The sequence below is a fragment of the Schistocerca serialis genome, chromosome 1 (genome assembly GCF_023864345.2).
Source record: "Schistocerca serialis cubense isolate TAMUIC-IGC-003099 chromosome 1, iqSchSeri2.2, whole genome shotgun sequence".
NCBI classification, from domain to species: Eukaryota; Metazoa; Arthropoda; class Insecta; order Orthoptera; family Acrididae; genus Schistocerca; species Schistocerca serialis.
In genome coordinates, this window is record NC_064638.1 from 173,433,457 (window position 1) to 173,449,396 (window position 15,940).

The window sequence follows — 15,940 nt, forward strand, 5'->3', positions numbered from 1 at the left end:
CATAGTAGGCACTCATGGTCTTGGAAAGAGAAATGACAGAGGTGAATGGTTAATTGACTTCTGCGGGGAAAGGCAGCTGATAGCGGCAAACACATGGTTCAAGAACCACAAGAGGAGGCTCTACACTTGGAAATCACCAGGGGATAAATACAGAAACCAAATCGATTTTATATTGGTAGAAGAAAGATACAGGAATGGAATCAAGAAGGTGCACACATTACCAGGTGCAGATATCTATAGTGACCACAACTTACTTATGGCAAAAATAGAAATAAGAATGAAAAAACTGAAGAAGGCGACCATGGTGAAGAAGTGAGATTTAGAGAAGATAAGATCCAACAAAAAACAAATTCCAGAAATGCTGTCTCAGGAGTTTCTAAACACATTACGAGACAAAGAAGCACCTGATAATGCCGAGTACTGGAATATGCTGAAAGAAGGAATCATTAAAGCAGGACAACAAAATATGATGAAAGCTATGTGTGTGATGTACATTTTAAGAAATAAAAGATGAAAAGGAATGTAACAATATTATGAAGAGGTAAGTTGCTACTCACCAACACACACACACACACACACACACACACACACACACACACACACACACACACACGTGCGACTGCAGTCTCAGGCAACTGAAACCACACTGAGTGTGAGTTGTGTTTGTGTGGGAGAGAGAGAGAGCGTGTGTTCCTTTTCATAATTTTAAGAAATAAATGTGTTTGGGTTTGCAGTAATAGCAACGTATGTAAAGCAGTTATCTACAAGTAATATTGAAATAAATACATGTTAAACCTCATAATTATCATATAAAAATGTACTACATCCTGTGGACCAACCTGTAGATCCCGGCATTTTTTTTCTAAAATACCGTTATGTAGTAAGCTGCTCATTCCAGAAATGCTGTCTCAGGAGTTTCTAAACACATTACGAGACAAAGAAGCACCTGATAATGCCGAGTACTGGAATATGCTGAAAGAAGGAATCATTAAAGCAGAACAACAAAATATAGGATATGTAAAAGGGAAAAGGTCAAAAAAACCATGGGTCACAAAAGAAATGATTTCCAAGATGGAGGAGAGAAGAAAATTGAAAAACAAGAACACTGAAGATGCAAGAAAGATATACCAAAGGTTAAATAATGATCTGCGAAGAGAAACAGAGCAGGCTAGGAAAATATGGCTAAAAGAGGAATGTGATGAAATTGAAGAACTGGACAGGAAGGGAAGATACGACTTACTATACAACAGAGTAAAGACTATGACATGGGAACAAAACAGAGCAGGAAGTGCTACTATGGAAATTTTGAGTAAAGACGAAGAGGTAGTGTACAAAGATCGTGACCATGTCCTCCAGAGATGGGAAGAATATATAAAAGAGCTATATGACACAAATAGCGAACCAGAAACTCTGGAACTTGAATCACACAACAGTGTAAGTGATGACGAGAGAGGACCAACCATCATAATAGAAGAAGTAAAGTCTGCCATAGCTGCAATGAAAAATGGCAAAGCGGTAGGCGCAGATACAATACCGGGAGAAATACTAAAATGCTTGAACCATGATGGTGGTGGTGGTGGTTAGTGTTTAACGTCCCGTCGACAACGAGGTCATTAGAGACGGAGCGCAAGCTCGGATTAGGGAAGGATTGGGAAGGAAATCGGCCGTGCCCTTTCAAAGGAACCATCTCGGCATTCGCCTGAAACGATTTAGGGAAATCACGGAAAACCTAAATCAGGATGGCCGGAGACGGGATTGAACCGTCGTCCTCCCGAATGCGAGTCCAGTGTGCTAACCACTGCGCCACCTCGCTCGGTTGAACCATGATGGAATAAGAGAAATATTGAGGCTATGTAATAAAATATATGGCAGTGGTGAATGGCCTGAGGACTTTCTAACAGTAATGTTTCCATTACCGAAAAAACAAGGAACCAAGAAACGCAGCGAGCACAGGACAATCAGCCTCATTTCACATGCAGCCGAAGTGATGTTAAGAATAATTAATAAAAGACTTGAAAAAGTAATGGAGGAGAATCTTGGCGAGGAGCAGTTTGGCTTTAGACGGAATACGGGCACTAGAGATGCAATAGGGCTCCTACGAATCTTGGGACAAAGGTTTGTTGAAAAAGGAAGAGACCTATATATGTGCTTCATCGATCTAGAAAAGGCATTTGACAATGTGGTTTGGGACAAGCTGGCGACTATAATGAGGAAAAAGAGAGTGGACTGGAAAACCAGAAGACTTATAAACTCATTACATCTTAATCAAAAAGTTTCAGTTAAAGTGAGAGGAGAAAGTACAAACTGGATCAGACTAGGAAAAGGAGTAAGACAAGGATGCTGTTTGTCACCTACTCTTTTCAACCTCTACTTGGAAAATATGATTAACCAATGCTCATTAGATGACAAAGGAGTAGAAATTCAAGGAAGAAGAGTAGGATGTTTGAGACTTGCTGATGACATGGTCCTTCTAGCCACAGAGGAAAAAGACTTACAGGATTTGGTGGACACCGTTGCAACTAACGGAAAAAATATGGAATGAAAATTAACACAAATAAAACAAAAGTATTGGCACTAGGAGGAAAAAAGGAAATAAAAATTATGCTGAGTGGAGAAATACTAGAACAGGTGCAAAATTTTAAGTATCTTGGAAGCAGGATAGACACCGACTGGAAGTGTACCACAGAAATTAAAACAAGGATAGCAATGGCAAAAGAGGTGTTTTATAAGAAAAGGAGAATTTTCTGCAGCGGTCTGGACAGAGAACTCAGAAAGAGACTCATAAAATGTCTTATATGGAGTGTCCTCCTATATGGTGCTGTAACATGGACTACGAGGAAAAAAGACAGAGAAAGGCTGGAGGCTTTTGAGATCTGGACATGGCAGAAGATGGAAAGAATAAGTTGGATGGACAGAGTAAAAAATGAAGAGGTACTGAGAAGAGTGGGAGAGAAAAGACAGTTACTAGATGTAATAAAGAGAAGAAAAAGAAATTGGATTGGGCATATATTAAGAAAGAATGACGGACTGATAAAAACAGTTTTAGAAGGTTATGTAGAAGGGAAAAGGAAGCGAAGAAGGAAGAGATTCCAGATACTGGATGACATGATGGACGGTACAACATACAGCAGCCTTAAGAAGGAAGCAATGGATCGCAGAAAATGGAGAGGCAAAGGACCTGCTAATATAGCAGATAACTGATGATGATGATCTGTTTTGTGGAGCCTCTTGCCTTTCGAAATGATGTTCTCCCAGGCATACATCTGCTTAGGAGAATTTTTGATAATATTTTGTATGCAACTGGTGAAAGTGACTCAACCTTAGCTGTTGACATTTTGTTTGTCTCCCTTTTCAATCTTTTCTGGCTTCCAAATGGTATTTCTTTTTTTCCAACATCTCTACTTTCTTCATTTTTGAGCTCACTGTTCTAGCACTTCTTCACACTCCTTGTTCCAATATGTGTTCTTTTTATTCTTGTCAAATCTGAATTTTTTCTCTACTGCTTTCGTAATTTGTGCATGTAGTGAACAGCAATGACCCTATTTTAGCTGTCTCAATTTCCTCTCTGCTGCTTCCATATTTTCTTTTTTACTGAGTATTCTAGAGTTGTGTCTAACTACTTTCATTTATTTTAAATGAGAGAAATTGAATTTTAACCTTAGAGAGAGAATAATCTTAGTCAAACCCCCAATTTTTAATTACTTTTAACACTTATAATTATCTTGATATTTCTTTTGGATATGGCTATGTGATCCAGCTGAAATTCTTCTATATTTGGATTTGGAGATATCAAAGTTTTGGCTTTTTTATAGTAATATGCAAAAATGTGTGGAAATCAGTTTTAACTAGAACATTTTACACATATTGATCAGTATTTTGCCATTTCTTCTTGTTCTTCTGTGTGCTGGATATTTTTCTACAATGTTCTTTCTTTTCTGTCCCAACTTGTGCATTGAAGTTTCCGAGTAGTATGTAGTGACTAGCCCTACTTGTGCGAATGTGCACACACAGTGAAAGCACATAAATATTCTTTGTTTCAAATTTTCTATTACGTATTGTTTGGCATCACTTTTTTCTCTGATGATTCCTTGGCTCTGACTAAGGTAACTAGCACTCTGAATAGCAGGCACCCTGTAATTGGCATATCTGGAATAAATCTGTATTTGAGCAGACTACCACATATTTGGTGATGCTGATGTGACACAAATATGTTAGTACTACAGCACCACATCAACTTGGACATTCCAATTCATGTCAGAACATACATGTGCGTTACTTCCTCCCCAGCCATGTTGGATTTATGCAAATGAATACTTCAGCAGGTAATACCGAACCACCCCAGAGTAGTGGTATGTTGGAACAGTGATGATAAAAATCACTGCCCTTCTGGCAGCACTGTCCAGTACTTTGGTTTGCGTGGCTAGAGGGCCAGTACATTTTAGTGCAAATTTTGTCAGATGAAAAAAAGTACAGTTATGAGGCTGCAGCACTAATGGAAGGCTTGGCCACAGAGGTGGAAGATATTCTCAGAAGCGGTACAGTTTGCTGCTATAAAGAATACTCTGATTACATGCCTGTCTCAGTCAGAAGCAAAGCACCTCAAGAAACTTCTATGGCTGGAAGAGCTAGGGAACTTGTTACAGCTCCTATGGTACCTACACGTGCTAGAAAGCAACATAGTTAGTGTTATGTATTATGTAATATCTGGCTGTTGAAGTTACCTGCTGATGCACAGAAAATTTTAACGAGCACAAACGACAGATATGATTGCAGATATGTATCCCTCAATGAGCATTGCAACACTGATGGTGCACCAAGACAACACAGCTGCAGTGATTTTAGCATCACTGCAGTCTCAGTTAGCAGAACTAACTGCACAGGCTGCTGCATTTGCAGACAGCATATGCTAAACAATGACCTCATCAATGTTTGTCAAGAAGTCATAACCATTCATCTGTCGCATCAAACACCTGCTGATATCATAAAAAAAATTTGGCAAAGACACACAAAAATGCATGCTACTAGATAAATGGAACCATGACACAGAATCTGTGACTGTTACAGCTATCCCCACTAGTAATACACACCAATTATTCATCACAGTATGAAGTTGCAGCATTTAGTGGACACAGGAGCTGAGGTCTTGGTGTATCCTGCAAATAAATTACCACTTCACAACTGTGATGATTATTACTTATACACCGCCAGCACTGTGGCCAAGCAGTTCTAGGCAGTTCAGTCTGGAACCGAGAGACTGCTATGGCTGCAGGTTCGAATCCTGCCTTGGGCATGGATGTGTGTGATGTCCTTAGATTCGTTAGGCTTAAGTAGTTCTAAGTTCTAGGGGACTGATGACCTCAGATGTTAAGTCCCATAGTGCTCAGAGCCATTTGAACCATTTGAACTTATACACCACCAATGACTCGAAGATTAAGACCTATGGATGTGTTATGTTAATACTCAGTCTTGGTCTCAGTCGAACATTTAAACAGCAGTTCACAGTGGGTGACATCTCACAACCAATCTTGGGGGCAGACTTTCTGTCTTTCTACATTTGGTTCTTGACTTGCAAATGGCAGCATTTGAAAAATGTGATGGCAAATCTAAGTGCTCAACCAAAGGTCAACTATACTGCGCCCATGATAATATGTGTAATCACCAAAGATACACAATTTATGCAACTGTTGAAATATTTTCCTGAAGTTACTAGGCAGTCACCTACATTACTACCAGTTAAGCGCATTCTCACCACACTGGGCCCACCTACTTATGCCAGTCTTATGTGTCTGGTGCCTGAAAAACAAAAAACACTCAAGCAGGAATTTTGCAGTATGTTAGCACAAGGCATATGTCGAACTTAAAGTAGTAGCTGGGCAGCCCCATTGCACATCATTCCAAAGAAGAAAGACAGATGGTATCCATGCGGCAACTACCACAAGTTAAATGCAAGAACCATTCCGGACCAGTATCCCACTCCATATATAGGGGATTTCTCTGCTGCTATGCATGGTAAGACAATCTTTTTCACAATCAACTTGGTACATGCATATTACCAGATACCTTTAGCCACAGAGGTTGTCCGTGAAAAATCTGTCACTACATCTTTTAGACTGTTTGAGTTTACCAGAATACCTTTTAATCTCTGTAACACAGCACAAATCTTCCAGCATATCATGGATGAGATCACATGAGACTTCAGTTTCTGATGCATCTACATAGTTGATGTTCTCGTAACATCAGCGTCTGAGAACGAACATTTACAGCATTTAAGTGTGTTTATTTGACCATTTACACATGCACAGTCTAGTAAAAAAACCTTCAAAATGTATTTTTGGGACTACGGAAGTTCATTTCCTGGGATACACTGTAGACACTAATGGTGTATTATGCTGCCCCCCCCCTCCCCTCCCCCCTCAGCAGCAAGATAAAGTAAAATCCATAATTGCATACCCTATTCCAGTCCCAATTAGAGACTTTCATTGGTTTCTCAGCATCATAAATTTTTACGAATGTTTCATTTCCAATCATACTCTGATCACAGCTCCATTGAATGAATTTCTTAAGGGAGCACCAAAACCATATGACAGATGACAGTGGATGAGAGAAACAGGCTGTTCTTTCCATGCCATAAGGATGGCAATAGCAAATCCTGTGTGATTGGCAGATCTTATAGCACAAGCTCCACTGGTATTAATGGTTGATGCCTCTGCTGCCACTATGGGAACAGTACTGCAAATCAGCAGACCACTGTTAGCAACTACTCACATTTTGCTGCCACAAGCTGTCACTCTCCCAACAACAGTAGGCAATATGCGACTGTGAATTATATGCTACGTATGTTGTTATCAAAAAATTCAAACATTACTTGGAACGTTGACAAGATCACAAGCCTTTAACTTCTGTTTTTAAGGTGAAACAGAGCAAGGCCTCTCCAAGACAGTTGAGGCAATTAGACTACACTGGTCAATTTGCAACTCGTTTTGTTTATGTACAAGGCAACCTCAATGTGCCTGCAGATGCACTATCTTGTGCTGAAACCTTGAATGTACTGGCGCATACAACAGCACAGATTGAAGCTATATATACAACCATTGATTTTGATGCTATTGTGCAGGCACAACAGCATGATGAGGAATTTTACATGTTGCTCACACAACAATCAGGACTGTCATTATGCCAGATAATCACAGTTGAAGCAAATGCTACACTGTATTACAAGATTTCTGTTTGTACCACAACAATTTCAGACTCACATGATAGCAGCTGCACACAGTCTGGAACATCCTGACGTTTGAGGTACCATTAAATTAGTCAAAGTTTTTCATGGCCCGAACAGCATGAGGACTGCAAAGCTTTTGTCAAGAGCTACATGGCATGTCAAAAGAATAAAATCTCATGATATGACAGGGCACCACTGGGCACACGTGTACCCCCTAATCAACAATTTTTACATGTTCACTTTGACATTGTAGGACTTCTCACTGTTTCTGAAGGCTGCAGCTACTGCCTCACAATAGTGGATCAACTCACCAAGTGGCCAGAAGCCTTCCCAATGACAGATATCATGATGGAGATGGTAGCACAGACATTGGTTTGAGGGTGTATCACTCCATTTGGTGTCTTTATGCATCACTACAGACCAAGGATGTCAATTTGAAGCATATCTTTTCAAGGCGCTGGCAATGTTATTAGGTATTAAAGACACACACATTGCAACCTACCACCCTCTGGTGAACGGCATGGTTGAGCACCTATGTTGGCAGCTCACGTCAGCTGTGCAGTGTAATGCCACATAGAAGTGGGCTGAAGCAGTGGCTTTTGTGCTCCTTGGGCTGCAAACACTTTTCAAGAGTGATCTTATGGCCACAGCAGCCAAACTTTTTTATGGTCAAACTTCATGACTGCCAGCAGAATACATGCATGATGGGACAGATGAGAATGTAGCATCATCGGATTTTGTTGACAAACTGAGAGCACATATATGCCAGCTTCGAGCAGTCACCCCAGAGAGTTGACTGGACAATGTCCATTCATTTTTGCAGGCTTAGACAGCTGCACGAACATACTTCTGTGCACTGACTCCGTTCACAAATTGCTTGAACCACTGTATGAGTGACCATATGCAGTATTAAGTAGAGGCAGCAACATGTTCAGAGTTGTCATTCATAGTGTGCTGACTACAGCTGCCCTTGACCAAATCAAGCCTACATTTCCTGATCGTCTGCCTCAATAGCTGAACGGTCAGCATGTTGGAATGCCACGCACAGGGGGTCATGTTCATTTCCCGGTTGGGAAGGGAGATTTTCTCCCGTCAGGGGCTGGGTGTTGTGCTGTTCTCATCATCATTTCATCCCCATTGTTGACACCCAAGTCGCCCAATGTGGTGTCGCACTCAATAAGACTTGCACTTGGCAGCCGAACTTCCCGCCTGGGAACTCCCGGCCACTGACGTCATACGCTCATTTCCATTTTTTTCTATTTCCTGATGCATAACATACCACAAAAAGCTAGCACCACCAGTTATGAAAAGTGAATATGATGCTACTGAAACTCTTTCTACATGCCACCTTGCTGACAAGCCATGACAGACACTGAGCGTTGTCGTGAAGAAGACAACATCAACAAGATGTCCCTAGGTTCAAGAGTGCCATAACAATATTGATATATACAGGTCATTTGGGTAGAATGGCTTGCACACATCATATTAGGTTTAGGTGCTCCATGGTGGACAGAGGAACTGTGACACTGCAAACTAATTAGTGGCACAATTATACATTTTATTGTGCTGTGATACTTAACAGCAACTCGTTAGATATGCTTGCAGATGGATACAACTAAGCAGTGGCCTGTCAAGATGTGTGTTCCTGAATACAATGTTACTATTTAGTAGTACTGTTGTACCCAACACCAAATATAAACCTCCTTAGCTGCCTGTGGCTGCCACTTATCACAATACAGAAGTCCGTCTCCTTGGCAGCAGCACGGAGGCTGCTGATTGGGCCATGCTTGTGGTTGGCGGTGAACTTCAAAGTGCCATCTGTGGTGCCAGTTGGAAACTGTCTCAGTGTGCCAACTCCAGTTGCATCCATTGGCAAGAATGCAACAAACATGCCCTGTGCGTCATGCCAGATTAAACATGAAACATCTTTGATAGTGGGGTGCGGAAGGGGGTAATCATGTAGTGACTGGTATTACTTAAGTGAATGCACAGACACAGTGCAAGCACATAAATAATCTGTGTGTCTACTTCTCTATTATGTACTCTTTGGTGTTACATTTTTCTCTGATAATTCCTTGCTCTTATTGACTACTGTAGCTGGCACAACGAATACCATGCATCCCGTAAGTAATATAGGTGGAATAAATTTGCATTTGAGCAGACCACCATAAGTATTTTAAAATTGTATTCAGGTTTATTGGCGATTTTACATTCTATAAGGTCATGCTAAAATTTTTGTATGGTTCTTCTGCAGAACTAATTCCAATTACCTCTGTTTCCCAAATTTTAGAGGAGAGTTTACACTGAATGTTACAAAACAGCACTTTTTCTTTAATTTAAATTGGGAGGCATTTCAGCGTGTCCCATTTCTTTATCAGTGAAAATGTTGGGACTCACCATAATCCTAGGATCCAATGCATTACAACACATAATGGTGGGTTCCTCATCTGAGTAACCACATTGGATACTACAATCATTATGCTTACTTTTGTGATTTGAAGTTGTAAATGGTAGAGGTCAGGAAATTCATAATCGACCATGAATTCCCAAAATAAGACCAGGTTTATAGTGGCACGTGACACTCGAGCCACGATGTCATTCTGCCATGACTGCCTGTAGCATGTGGGTCATGGAACACTTAGCATTGATTTTCATGTGAGTTCAGGTGTGACAACAATACATAATCACTGTAATGTTCATTACAGGTTACAAAAAAGAAATAAAAATAACAGATATCTAGTGAGGTTATCACAGATCCTGAATGTGAATTAATCTGGGTGAGTTAAACATCAAAGGTCAGTCAAAAATGGTAATCAGATACTTTTATAGACCACGTAGGTCAGGAGACCATGCTGTTGCAATGGGGAGTGACTTCAACTTGCCAGGTATAGATTGGAAGGGTCATGATATCAAAATCAGTGCCAGAGACAGCGATTTGTGTAATATTCTGAATCTCTTCTCTGAAAATTATTTTGGGCAAATAGTTAGAGAACCAATTCCTGAAGGTAATATCTTTGACCTCCTAGCAACAAACATACCTGAACTTATGGATCAGTTAACATAGAGGAAGGTATCAGTGGTCACAAGGCTGCAATGGCTACTATGACTACAGGGTTTACAAAGAATGTTAAGAAAAGTAGGAAGATAATTCTGCTTAGTGAAAGTGACTGGATATAAACTGCAGAGTATCTGCACAGTCAGCATCAAATATTCATAGGTAAGGACAAAGATGTGAAGCACAAATGCAAAAAATTCAAAAGCATTGTTCTATATTCCTTAGACAAGTATGTTCCAAGTTAGATGTTAAGGGATGGGAAAGACCCACTGTGGTTTAATAGCTGCGTTAGAAAATGCTCCGTAAACAAAGACAGCTTCAACAGAAGTCAAAACCTAGCCGACAAGCAAAGCTCAACAAAATGAAAATGCAGATAAGGAGAGCAATACGAGAAGCATTAAAATACTTTGAAAGTAAAATTTTATCAACCAATCTGAATAAAAACCCTAAGAGGTTTTTGTTTCACGTAAAAGCTGTACGTCATTCAAAATCAGCTATTCATTCACACAGAGACCATACTGGCACCAAAATGGAAGACAACGAAGTGAAGTTTGTTTCACCATGGAAGACTGCAACACAGTCCTTCCTTTGAATCATCATACGAATGTTGAAATGGCAGATACTGAGCTAACCATTCACAGAATAGAAAAGCAACTATGATTGCTTAGTCATGGAAAGGCATCAGCACTAGATGAGACACCTATAAGAGTCTTCAAAAATTATGCGAAACAACTTGCTCACCCTCTAACAGCAGTTTATCATAGATCACTAGAGCAACAAAGGGGACCTAGTGACAGGGAAAAATGTGCAGGTCATTCTCTTTTTCAAGAAGCGCCATAGGGCAGGTGTACATAATTATAGACTTATGTTGTGGATGTCAGTCTATTGTAGAATTATGGAACATGTTTTACGCTAAAGAATTATGACGTTTTTTGAGAACAAAAAATCTCTTCTATAAAAATCTAAGTGGATTCTGCAAACACAGATATTGCAAACTCAATTTGCTGTGTTCCTCCATGAGATCCACAGTGCTGTAAACAATGTCACTCAGGTTGTTGCTGTGTTCCTTGTCTATAGGAAGGCATTTGGTATTGTCCTGCACTATCATATAGTGAAAAAAATATGAACTTATTGAGTATTGGACCAGATTTGTGACTGAATTCAAGACTTCCTTGCAGATAAAACTCAACACATCACTCTTAATGGAACAAAATTGGCAGATGTAAAGATAATTTTCAAAGTGCCCGAAGGAAGTGGGGTAGGGCCATTATTTTTTACAGTGCATACAAATGGTGTAGTAGAAAGTGTCAGATGCTCCTACAGACTTTTTGCAGATGATGCAGTTTCCTATAACAAAGTAGCAACACCAGAAGACTGTATCAATTTGCAGATGAACTGCAGAGAACAGATGAGTGGTGCAGGCTCTGGCAGTTGACCCTGGACGTAAATAAATGTAACAATGTGCATACGCAGGAAAAGAAAGCCACTACTGTACAACTACACTGTTAATAAGAAACTCCTAGAAATATCATGTACCATAAAATACCTAGAAGTAACTATTCAGAGTGACCTTAAGTGGAATGACCACACAAAATAAGTAGCAGGAAAAGCAGGTGCCAGACAAAGATTCATAGGAAGAATCTTAAGGAAATTTAACTCATCCATAAAGAAAATGTCTTATTAGGTGCTTATTCAACTGATTCTTGAGTATGAATGTGAATTCTTAAGGGACCAAACTGCAGTATGGGGTCCTTACCAGGTAGGACCAATAGAGGAGAGATAAAAGATTCAATGAAGAGAAGTGCATTTTGTCATGTTCAAGAGTGTTACAGAGGTGCTCAACAAACTCCAATGACTGAATCTTCAAGAAGGGCATTCTGCATCAAGGGGAGGTTTAGTGTTGAAATTTCGAGAGTGCACTTTCCATGAAGAGTTGGACAACATATTACTTCCTCCCACATAAACCCCACAAAATGACCACAATGACAAAATTCAAGAAATTAGAGCCAGTACAGAAGCTTATCAAGAATCATTCTTCTCACGTGCCATTCACGAGTGGAACAGGGTAGAGGGGGGATTAGTTAGTGGTATCGAAAGTATCCTCTACTACACACCATTAGATGGCTTGCAAAGTATGATGTAGGTGTAGATTATATATGATGACTATTACTTTAAGCAGTGATGGCAAGAGTTTTTGAACTATATAAAGGGAGTGTTAGGAGCAGATTCAGTGGCCTGATGTTGTGCTGACCCTAAAATTGAAGGAGGTGTTCAAGTCTTGAATACAGTAAGCAGGTTCAAGTGGATAAAGGTTGTAGTTGTTATACACTGATGAAGAAACTTATAAAGGACAGACCAGTATCAAATGAGTCCTCAGACTGAAGACTAAAATAATAACAATATCATACATATTTGACTATGAACCACAACATTTTTTAATTTTTTTTCATAATAAACAGGAAATGTGCACAACCATCATTAAACGGTGCTTTTCATGTGCTAACTTTTTTCCTGAAGCAAGTACTGTAAATAACGGAGAACTCACAAAAAGATCTTCAAGAAAGTTATCAAATCTTTACAATTGAAATATAATCACAGCATTGTTCTTGGATAAATGTGAACATCAGTAATGTGATTCTGCCTTCTATACATATTTTTTTGCTGCCAGCCACAAAAAAATGTTACATAAAACCTAGAGTTTTAAGTTTATCTCTTATATCATTGTCAATACAGACAGCATGGAAAAGTAATAGTTCATATAATCACTTTGGTCTTCAGGATAATATATATGTACAGGGTTATTACAAATGATTGAAGCGATTTCACAGCTCTACAATAACTTTATTATTTGAGATATTTTCACAATGCTTTGCACAGACATACAAAAACTCAAAAAGTTTTTTTAGGCATTCACAAATGTTCGATATGTGCCCCTTTAGTGAGTCGGCAGACATCAAGCCGATAATCAAGTTCCTCCCACACTCGGTGCAGCATGTCCCATCAATGAGTTCGAAAGCATCGTTGATGCGAGCTCGCAGTTCTGGCACGTTTCTTGGTAGAGGAGGTTTAATCACTGAATCTTTCACATAACCCCACAGAAAGAAATCGCATGGTGTTAAGTCGGGAGAGTGTGGAGGCCATGATATGAATTGCTGATCATGATCTCCACCACGACCGATCCATTGGTTTTCCAATCTCCTGTTTAAGAAATGCCGAACATCATGATGGAAGTGTGGTGGAGCACCATCCTGTTGAAAGATGAAATCGGCACTGTCGGTCTCCAGTTGTGGCAAGAGCCAATTTTCCAGCATGTCCAGATACACGTGTCCTGTAATGTTTTTTTCGCAGAAGAAAAAGGGGCCGTAAACTTTAAACCATGAGATTGCACAAAACACGTTAACTTTTGGTGAATTGCGAATTTGCTGCACGAATGCGCGAGGATTCTCTACCGCCCAGATTTGCACATTGTTTCTGTTCACTTCACCATTAAGAAAAAATGTTGCTTCATCACTGAAAACAAGTTTCGCACTGAACGCATCCTCTTCCATGAGCTGTTGCAACCGCGCCGAAAATTCAAAGCGTTTGACTTTGTCATCGGGTGTCAGGGCTTGTAACAATTGTAAACGGTAAGGCTTCTGCTTTAGCCTTTTCCGTAAGATTTTCCAAACCGTCGGCTGTGGTACGTTTAGCTCCCTGCTTGCTTTATTCGTCGACTTCCGCGGGCTATGCGTGAAACTTGCCTGCACGCGTTCAACCGTTTCTTCGCTCACTGCAGGCCGACCCATTGATTTCCCCTTACAGAGGCATCCAGAAGCTTTAAACTGCGCGTACCATCGCTGAATGGAGTTAGCAGTTGGTGGATCTTTGTTGAACTTCGTCCTGAAGTGTCGTTGCACTGTTATGACTGACTGATGTGAGTGCATTTCAAGCACGACATACGCTTTCTCGGCTCCTGTCACCATTTTGTCTCACTGCGCTCTCGAGCGCTCTGGCAGCAGAAACCTGAAGTGCGGCTTCAGCCGAACAAAACTTTATGAGTTTTTCTACGTATCTGTAGTGTGTCGTGACCATATGTCAATGAATGGAGCTACAGTGAATTTATGAAATCGCTTCAATCATTTGTAATAGCCCTGTATATATATTGCAACAACTACATTATTTTCATTTTATTTGAAATTCTTTCATTTTATACATTCTGTGAAATACAGTTTAAAACTTGTTACAGATGAGAAGCCAACTTACAAAAAGCCAGAAAGCTGTCGGCCAACATCCGAGTACAATAATATGGCATTTGAAGAGACAGAAAACATCATCATTAAGCGTATCACAAATTCATAGTGAAGTATACACACATTCCTCATCAATCTTCAATGATTCATTAGTTCTGCTATTATTTATTTGCCATTTTGTAAAATCAGTGTATCATAATTATTACATTTCTTTTGTGTAGTGTAAGACAATGTGCCCATGGATGTACAGCAACAGATACATGGTTCCTCTTTTCAAAATGTGGCATTAAAATGTTCCTATAATTTTCTGCATGGAGTATTAATTTGGTATATCGTGTGATAAAAGAGAAAATTGTCAACTTGAAGTTAACAGATGATGGATATTGACAATTAAGATTCAACCATAAAAGCTATCTAAATGGTTCTTATTTTCACCTCTTGAGAAACTGATATCTGTGAAGACAAATTGTCCATCTGAAGTAGGTAAGTTGTGTACATTTCTTACTATTAAGCAACTTTTAGACAACAAGAAATCCACAGTGTTTCATATGATACAGACCAACAACTATCATTTACACTACATCATATTATTGGTGCATGCATAAATACACAGATTGACAATATTATGAAAAGGATAGTTCCTGCTCACCATATAGTGGAGATGCTGAGTCACTGAGAGGCACAACAAAAGACAGTCAAACAGTTTGACAGTCTTTTGTAGTGCCCATCTGCAACTCAGCAAGTAACTATCCTTTTCATAATACTGTCATTATTCCATCCTGGATTTTCCATTCTTTAAATATACAGATTCCTATTCATTTCAAGTCATAAATATTTTTAGAGCATTGAGTTTTCATCTCTTAAATGCTATAAGCAAGACATTTTGTTTTACATAGCAAAATGGCTCTGTCAGTATTTCATCTCAGACACTACACAGTGAAATTTAAGAAAAACCATTATATTAATTAATCTAAAGATTGTCAGGGAAAAGACAATCTCATAGTGTTCTACCAATAAAACTCAGTCTTTGGTTTCCTTTCCTCACAATTGCAGTTTAAGTTGTTTGTTACTGTAGTTCTAAATGTTCAGTTGAATCAACAGTCTTTAAATTTGTGTGATTTATCATGTAACTATAATTTAATGGATTTTTAATAGTCTGGGGGATATCATGCTTGTTGTTGTATAAGGTCAAATGCCACTTTTTGCACCTTACAGATATCTTGTCCAAACCATTTTACAATTTGTTTTGATCTGCTAATGACTTCACTAGATGGTAAATGAGAGCATTATCTGGAAACAATCTCCAATACTTGTGCAGTTTCTCTGATAAATTGCTTACATTGCTTAAGAACCGCAAACGCCAGTAACACTTTCTGGGAAACACTGGACATCACTTCAGTTTCACTACATAATTTTCTGTGAATTACTATGAACTGT

General features: G+C 39.4%; 2 protein-coding genes across 2 annotated transcripts in view; one reads left to right on the plus strand and one right to left on the minus strand.

Moving 5' to 3' along the window:
- LOC126464895 (putative ammonium transporter 1) overlaps nucleotides 1–14,899 on the plus strand; it is a 394,112-nt gene extending 379,213 nt beyond the window's left edge. The window contains exon 11 of the mRNA XM_050096267.1: nucleotides 14,500–14,899. Within this exon, the coding sequence (XP_049952224.1) occupies nucleotides 14,500–14,612 (113 nt within the window). The 3' untranslated portion in view covers nucleotides 14,613–14,899. The remainder of the gene's footprint in view (nucleotides 1–14,499) is intronic.
- The window catches only part of LOC126464937 (transmembrane protein 121B-like), a 70,423-nt gene that overhangs the window by 17,706 nt on the left and 36,777 nt on the right, over nucleotides 1–15,940 (minus strand). The window lies entirely within an intron of this gene.